At 39.9% G+C, this 8,567-nt stretch overlaps 1 protein-coding gene across 1 annotated transcript; it reads right to left on the bottom strand.

Annotated features, from left to right (window-relative positions):
- Positions 1–6,127: 6,127 nt before the first annotated feature.
- Positions 6,128–8,137, bottom strand: LOC129676369 (NADH dehydrogenase [ubiquinone] 1 alpha subcomplex subunit 3-like). The gene is made up of 2 exons (XM_055606723.1): positions 8,094–8,137; positions 6,128–6,389 (listed from the first exon to the last, which is right to left on the bottom strand). The coding sequence occupies exons 1-2, from the start codon at positions 8,135–8,137 to the stop codon at positions 6,128–6,130; spliced, it is 306 nt and encodes a 101-aa protein (XP_055462698.1).
- Positions 8,138–8,567: the final 430 nt, after the last annotated feature.

Genomic DNA, 8,567 nt, shown 5'->3' with positions numbered 1-8,567 from the left:
TTCCCATGAGCACCACCCCTCCTGCTGCCTGAAGTGACCTGCCACCCCGACCCCACCCTAATCACCCGCTGAAGCATGCTTAATGGTATCTGAACTGGTGACTGACTACCTCTGCAGTGAGTCTTCCTTCCCAGGAGGCTTCCTCAGGAATTGGGCTTCCACAAGAATTCATCTTCATGGCCACCACAAAGCATATTGGGTATTGGGATTTGAAGAGAAGAAAAACAAGCTCAACCAAGCCTCTTGTTGATTCGCTGTGTCTACACCGGCACGCTAAGGGTGAGAGGCTCTATCAGTCATCTGCCTTTGAAGCAGCAAAAGAATTCCAGCAGCTCGAAATATTCTAGCAGCAGTGAGCTACTAGTAGACTCTAGCAGGGATGCTTTCCAGTTTCTAAGTTTCCAATACTAACTTGGAAGTTAAAATGTGTAAAGTATGAACTCCGATGAAGACTCTCCTACTTTGCTTCAGTAGAAGGGCTCTCACATGTATTTTTAATTTGTCGTTTAAAAATATTTTTTATTTCTTTGCTGTTTTCTGCATGTATGTACGTGCTTACTCTAAGAAACCAGAATAGGATGCCAAATCCCCTAGAACTGGAGTTAAGCCACCAGTGGGTTCTAGGATCTGAACCTTGGTCCTCTCAAAGAGCAACAAGTGCCCTTTACTTCTGAGCCATCTCTCCTGCTGTCCTGTGTTTTAATGTATGCTGGATCATGTTGACTTTCACTGTACAATGTATATTATAAAAATATGACATCTTTGTAGATGTCTCTTTGTAGATGTCTCTCCAGAAAAAGAAAAAAAACTGCCATATTTTTGTTGAGGTTGCCTTAATCTTAAAAATTGATTTGGCAAACATGACAGGCTGAGGATGCTTAAATGTCCTATCAGAGGATAAGGGATGTTTTCCCATTAAAATAAATTTGTGTGTATCCACACATGTATGTGTACATTCCAGTATATGTGTGCCTATGGAGGCAAGAAGTAGACATCAGGTGTCTTCTCAATCATTCTACAACTTAAATCTTGAGATAAGGTCTCTCTGAACCTGCAGCTCAGAACCTGCAATTCCACTAGCCTGGCTAGCCAGCAAGCTCCAGGGATCCACATTTCTCCACCTACCCAGCACTGGGCTGCCAGCCTGCATATTTAAACTGGATTCTCTGGGCTCCCAGCCTAAGTCCTTATGTTTGCAAGGAAAGAACTTTACCAAGACATTCATCTATCCATCTCTCTAGCCTCTCTCTGTGTGAGTTTTGTTGTTGTTTCCATTGTTTGCTTGTATTTCTTGTTGTGGGTTATTAATATTTATTATTGATTTATTTGGAGTTAACAGCAGCTATTCCTAAACCAACTGTATACCCAAATCACCACACAGAAATCAGGATTTACTTAATTAACCTAGAGCACAATGCTGGGCAATAGTTACTCCATCCTAAACCTCCAAGCCCGCACAGTTTTCTACCAGTCAGATTTTACCCATTATACTTGCTTTTAGTCATATCCAGTTCATCGCTCCTGGTGGTTCCAATTCCTCTCCTACCAACTCTGCTCTCCCATTCCTCCCATTTCTTCTCTCTCCTCCCCTCTGGACTAGGATATCCCACCCTATTCTCTCCATTACACAGCATTGGGTGGTTGTTTTATTGAAAATACAGAGAACAAATGGTGGCATGTTTACACAAACTTGAGAGCATCACAATGCGATGTCCAGATTGAAACCAGATGGTGGGGTAGAGAAATCAGCATTTGAATGAACAAGGGTAAATTGTATATATTCCAAAAGAACATTATACCTACATTTTCCCCTTTAAATCCAATAAAAGGCCCCCTTTTTCAATACAATAATAAATATAAAAGTTATGAAATCTATTAGGTAAGATTTACAAGTGCAATGTCCAGTTCACATGTATTTGGCAACTTGGGAGAAAGTATCTGATTATCCTATCTTGACAAGTTTAGAGTTATATACCTAAATTTACTTTTATCCTTATTGGTATTACCTACATGAAAACATTTAAAAATTATTTATTTATTATATATACAATGATGCCTACAGGCCAGAAAAGGGCACCAGATCTTGATATAGATGGTTTTGAGCCACCATGTGGTTGTTGGGGATTGAACTCAGGACCTCTGGAAGAGCAGACAGTGCTCTTAATCTCTGAGCCATCTCTCCAGCCCCAAAAACATTTTCTTAAAAATTCTAAACAACTTAAGCTTAATTGTGGAACTATAACTATTTGGTCTTTAACCCCGCAAGAGACTTAAGAAGGAATACAATTAGTTAGTTACTAGAGTAAATAGGAAGTACATGTTAGCAGCTTCCAAAAAATAAAAACTGACAGAGACAGTTTGCTACCTGAACCCATAACTCTCTTACCTTAGTGGTGAGGCTGTGGGGTTTTATTAACAGTGGCTTCCCAACATGAAATTGAAAAGATGGCCGCTGCTATATTTTGTTTATGGACAGCCTGGACAGTCTGTAACTGTTTTTGATGGCATTTAAAAAAATAATTTAACTTCTTTATCAGGAGTATTACCTGTTTTTTGACCTGCTTCTGAAATTGGGGGATGTTAATCTGAGTTTTTCATTGTTGTAACAGATCTTTTCCCTATAAATTTATGGCTATCTCAGCCACATATGGCCTTATTTTTTCTATTTGACCTTCCGGTCCTGTACATTTAAGTCACCTGACACTTTGTTTTACTTTAGATAAAGTTTCAACTCCTTGGAATTGGATATCCACCTCTTGAAGTGGTCAATTTGGGGGCCAGGATTTAGGAGTGATAATTGTGACATCAGCCCCAGTATATAGCATGCCTTCAATTTCAATACTATTTAAATTTATCTTTAACTTTGGCCTTTAATCATTTATAGAAATGTGCCAACATATTTGTTTTTTGTTTCTTTCCTGTTTTTTTTTTATTTTTTATTTTTATTTTTATTTTTTTATTTATCTACGGAACTTGCTCTGGCCCTGCTGTCTAATTTTTTAATGTTTATTCCCAGAGCAGTGGTGTTTAATTTTCTTGTGGAGGAGTATTCCTGTCCTGTGTTGGGGCCTGCAATAGGCCTCCTTGGTCCTTTATTGATAAAGGATTACCCCATTTATCCATAACTGTTCTACATTCACTAAGCCAATGTAGACCTTTGCCACTCTTTTGCATATTCTAGGAAACATGGGATCCCTTTTTAAATTATTTTGGTTTTTCTTGTACCTCCCTTTGTAGTAAGCTTGTCCATCACAATTAAGACATTTCTGAAGGTCTTTAGGGGTAGCTTCTCCTATCAAGGTCACTCTGGGTGAATGAGGTCTGATGTCAGTTGTATTTCTAATCCATTTGTCTATTGTTGCCAATCTTGCTCTTAATGGCCTTATTGCCTCTTTGCATTCAGAAAATGCATTAGCATTTTCAAAAGCTAAAGATTCTATTAGTGCTTTTTTAGCTAGTGGATCTGATATACTTCTATCCACAGCTGAGGTCAATCTTTGCAAAAAGTTAGTGAATGTTTCACTTGGATCTTGTATGACCTTAGAGAATGGCTCAAGCCTTTCTCCTGATTCCTCAACCTTGTCCCAAGCATTTAAGGCTGCTAGGTGACATAATGCTAAGATTTCTTCATTATATACAGCTTGTATCTTTGTGTCAACATATTGGTCATCACCAAGCAGTTTTTCCTTAGAAACAGCAGCACCTCTGGCTCTATTTTTGTGTACTATCTCTCTAGCCTCTTCTCTCTACCATGATAGCCATTGTAAATATGGCCCAGGTTCTAATATTGCCTTTGCCATATCCTCCCAGTCTTTTGGGATTACTCTGATTGACCAGAAAGTCAGCATTTGTTTTACAAATGGTGAATGCGTTCCAAAATTAGTGACATTTTTCTTTTCTTTTCTTTTCTTTCAAATTTTTAAGGTTTATTTATTATGTATACAGTGTTCTGCTTGCATGCGTGCCTGCACACCAGAAGAGGGCACCAGATCTCGTTACAGATGGCTGTGAGCCACGATGTGGTTGCTGGGAATTGAACTCAGGGCCTTATGGAAGAGCAGCCTCTTAACCTTTGAGCCATCTCTCCTGCCTGTGACACTTTTCTTCCACAGGGTGCCATTCAGCTTCATGATAATACTGTGGATGATCACCATTTGCTGGTCTCTGTTGTGTACTGACTGGATAAGTTAATGTTTGTTTTCTAACCACCTTTGGTTGACTTTATTTTTATCTTTTGCCTCTGCCTAAGTATTTTCTTTACTTAGTATTCTAAACTCTTCTCTTAAAGTCTGTACCCATATTTCACACCTATCTCTCTGTTGTTTGTTTTGTTCAAAAATCTCTTGATTCTCTTGTTTTATGCCTTGCTTCCAACTTTTAATTTTTTCGTTATATTGTTCTTTGTGTTGTTCCAGTATCTTTTCTAAAGCCTTTGCCTTTGAGAAGACATAAAATGTTAATCCAATGGTTAAAGTTAAATTGAGGACTATGAATGTAACCATAGTCATAATTTCTAAATTTTCTTTTATTTCTGTCTTAAAACCATAGAAGAGATTATCAGCCAAGCTCCAAGAAGTCTGTTTTATTGTCTCTCCCATCTTGTTAGACTATAGTGGCAGCCAGTTTTGTTAAGTTTCAGTCTGCCCACAGTAGGCTCTCTTTTGCTCCTGGGCCTGTTTAAGAGTGTCTCTTAAAGAGACAGTAATTGACCTGGGAGATTTTAGGTTTTAAGTTTGGGTTGTATCCCTGGGAGCTTATTCCCCTCCCCCAACACACACTAAATTATGTTAGAGTATGATATAAAAGTGTGTGGCGACTTAGATTAGTTGGGCACCATTTGTTGTGGGTTAATAATATTTATTATTAATTTATCTGGAGTTAAGCTGCGGTTATTCTTAAACCAGTTGTATACCCAAATCACCACACAGAGGATTTACTTAATTAACCTAAAGCACAATGCTAGGCAATAGTTACTCCATCCTAAACCTCCACGCCTGCACAGTTTTCTACCAGTCAGATTTCACCCATTATACTTGCTTTTAGTCATATCTTAGGTCCAGTTCATCTCTCCTGGTGGTTCCAATTCCTCTCCTACCAACTCTGCTCTCCCATTCCTCCCATTTCTTCTCTCTCCTCCCCTCTGGACTAGGATATCCCACCCTATTCTCTCCATTGCACAGCATTGGGTGGTTGTTTTATTGAAAATACAGAGAACAAATGATGGCATGTTTACACAAACTTGAGACTGGTGACGCTTAGAATAAGCATCACAATGCAATGTCCGGATTGAAAGCAGGTAGTGAAACCAGTATGTGAATGAACAAGGGTAAACTGTATGCATTCCAAAAAACATTATAACAACAATTTCTCAAATCAGTCCTAAGATTAGGCTCCTAAAATGCTTAGTGGTAATTTTGTTTGTTTCCTTTCACCAGCAAATTAGGTTTCATGCTGATTTTACAATTTGGAGTTAATTGGACAAATTGGACAAATCAGTTTTTGATTTGTGGGACTTATTACTGATTTTTTTTCCACTACTGAAGATCAAACTCCTAGCGTCCACACTGTGCCCTACCACTGATTTACATCATTAGCCAATTTATAGTTCTGTATGCTGGGTGAATATTCACCTCTATGTGTTTTAGAGAAAACTGCAATTACTGTGAAGCAAAAAATTGTTTCTCTGTACTATAGGTTCTCTAGAGATCTGCTGCCCTCTTCTGGCCTCTTCGGACATGAGGCACACATGTATTGCGCATAAACACATGCAGGAAAAAACACAAAAGTACAAATAAAAAATGGCATATTCCCTTATAACAATTTTTCTTCTATTGGGTTGCCTTGTCCACTTTCCTTGTGAGGGCTTTCGCTTCATCTTATTGTATCTTGTTTTGTCAAGATTTGATGTTTTCTCTTGGAAGCCTGATCTTTTCTGATGGGAACACAGAGGGAGAGTGGATCCTCTGGAGAGGGGAGGTAGTACAGAACTAGAAGGAGTAGAGGGAGGAAAAACTGCATTAAGATGTATTGTATGAGAGAAGAATCTATTTTCTTTGTGGGCACCGGTTTCCACATTTTTTTAAGTTGGGGGTAATAAGGAAGTGGCCTCTTTCATCAATAGGCATATTCACAGCATCTTCAGCCATTCCAGGCTTAGGCCCTGAGGGTCCCAGGGGTAGATGGGAACATTGAGCATGTACCCATTATCTTGTACTGGCACTGGGTAGTTGTAGGGTGTGGTCTGGTTGACTGAGGTGGCATACTTGGTGTAGGAACTGACTTTGGGTATAATTATAACAAGGCCCCAGACCAGCACCACCTCCTTTGTCCAGGCATTCTTAAGGAAGGAGAAGATTCTCTTGACTATCTTGGTCTTGGCTGAGAAAAATCTGTTTTCCAAGAAATAAAATAAAATATTCCCCTACAATGTCTGTATGTTATTTATTTATTTATTTATTTATTTATTTATTTATTTATTTATTTATTGCCTTTGTTCATTGTGAGTTAATTTTTGTGTCTGGTATCAGAAAAAGCCAGTCACTTTTAATCTTCGTATGGAAACCAATTGTTGCAGGAATTTTCGGGTAACTGAATCATCAAGCCATTTTCAGTTGGGGAGAGGAAAGTTGGCTATGTCAGAGTGTAATGGAGCAGCCTCTTGCCTCAGATTCAGCAGCCTTTTATATTTAGAAGACTGGAATCAAGCAAACTGTAACTCCAAGTACAAAAGCATCTATGTGCCTGTAAATGATGGAGGTTGGGCAGGGCTAAAATTATATTATCCCACCTCTTCAGTGCCTGTTGCTCTTTATGATACTGTAAGTGTGGCAGGATCAGCTCAAGGGAACTATCTCAGCACTGGGGAATTTTCTTCATTTAATATGTGGCTCTTTTGGGGATTTTATCTACATTTCCTCCTCTTTGTCAGAACCCCTTTTGCTCCTTCTGAAGGAATACTCTGATACTGGTGGAGGCCCTGTAGTCTACCTGCTTCTATACTGTTTCTGGTGATGCAAGTTAGAAGATTTATAAGGCATGGTCCAAAAAGTAGAGTCAGGAGAATAATAATCAATGATCCCACCGGAGAGGCCAGCCAAGGCCTTCAGGAAGCTCAGGTCTCACCCTAAGAAGAGCTTTTGGTCTTGTCTGTGGCCCTGATTTATTCTAATAATTATCTAGCAATGTACGCTATCTAACAATTATTTAAGAATTTTCTTAGTGTCCCTGGTTGATTTGCATAGAAACAACATTCCTCTCCCCAAAAGACTTGCCTACCAGCTTTTGTTTGTTTTTGAGACAGAGTTTCTCTGTGTAGCCTTGGTTATCCTGTACTTTCTTTGTAGACCAGGCTGGCCTGGAACTCACAAAGATCTGCCTGCCTCTATTTCCCCAAGTGCTGGGATTACAGGCATGCACCATTGCACCTGGCACTCATGCCAGCCTTTTAAAGCAGTAATTAGCTCTATCTCACTGTGATTTGTTAAGAACATGGCTGCCTGGGAGTCTCCTGGCTCAGCAGGTAGGAACCTCTGCTATGCCGAGGTCCTCCTTAATTTGATTGGACAGCTGGCTCTTTTGGATTCTGAGCACAACTGCACTTATGGCATCAGTGCCAGTGTAGGCTATCCCCAGTAATATCAGGAGTAAGATAGAGTTTCTTTTTTTCCCAGTGATGAGGTTCCAAGTGTTGAGCCATGTCTGGACAAGGGAGAATATCTATGTATGGAGTCAGGAATACCATTCTACAGCCCCTCCCTGGGCGACAGCTCCATATTCCACTAGTAAAAGCAAAGTAGTATTTGAGGTACGTGACTTCTTCCTGATAGATCTGGGCCTTTTGCAGGACCTTGTATCCTGTCTTTTGTAAAAATTTAATAGTTCACCGATGCCTCATTCCATAGAGGCAACCAGTAAAAAATTATCCATACATTGCAGTATGGTCCAGTTTTGGAGGTTATCCTTTTGTTAGTCTGGTTTCTCTCCAAGTGTCCACACATGAGGAAACTGCTGTCTGAGCTATTTAAGGGGGCTGCTGTATTGATACTTCAATCCATGGCTTTCAAGTGAAGCCACCATTCCTCCTCCAGACACACCTCAAATGTCGGTAGGTGGCATCGAAGTTCAGGATGATCATCATAGTAGTTCCCAGTTTTGACAATAAATCTCTTCCAAGGGGCTAGGCAGGGGCTCCTAGCACATACAAAAATTGTTGCCTCCGATGAAGCAATCACACAACTTGCAGAATCAGTGTTTCTTAATGGTCCCAATGGCTCCAACAATGGTGTCTTTGGTGAGCTTCCCAGTGGGAGAAGTTACCGTGGAGATGACTGTTCCTGGGTCTGAGATAAAGTCCAGTGTTTGGCCCCTGACATTTATTTTTACCACAGGCTCCTGGGGGCCGATCTTGATTAAATCTGGCAGCTTTCAGAGTGAGTCTGTTTTCCAAGTGGTAGCCTCAGGCCCCTGCAGGGACTTTTGTTTCACTATGACTACTGTAGGGGCCTTATTTTTTTTTTCCTTTGGGGGTTTTTCTTTGACCCTTGGTACCTTCTTTCTGGGATACTCAT

The sequence above is a fragment of the Psammomys obesus genome, unplaced genomic scaffold, assembly GCF_907164565.1.
Source record: "Psammomys obesus unplaced genomic scaffold, mPsaObe1.curated_primary_1811, whole genome shotgun sequence".
Classification (NCBI taxonomy): Eukaryota; Metazoa; Chordata; class Mammalia; order Rodentia; family Muridae; genus Psammomys; species Psammomys obesus.
Note: the sequence above shows the minus strand (reverse complement) of the source record. Positions and strands in the feature narration are given on the sequence as shown.

Excerpts from the sequence above, each read along its gene's own strand:
- LOC129676369 (XM_055606723.1), bottom strand. The coding sequence starts at position 8,137 with ATGATGATCATCCTGAACTTCGATGCCACCTACCGACATTTGAG. Across the intron at positions 6,390-8,093 it reads GCCACCTACCGACATTTGAG|ATTTTTCTCAGCCAAGACCA; the intron begins GTGTGTCTGGAG and ends CTTGGAAAACAG.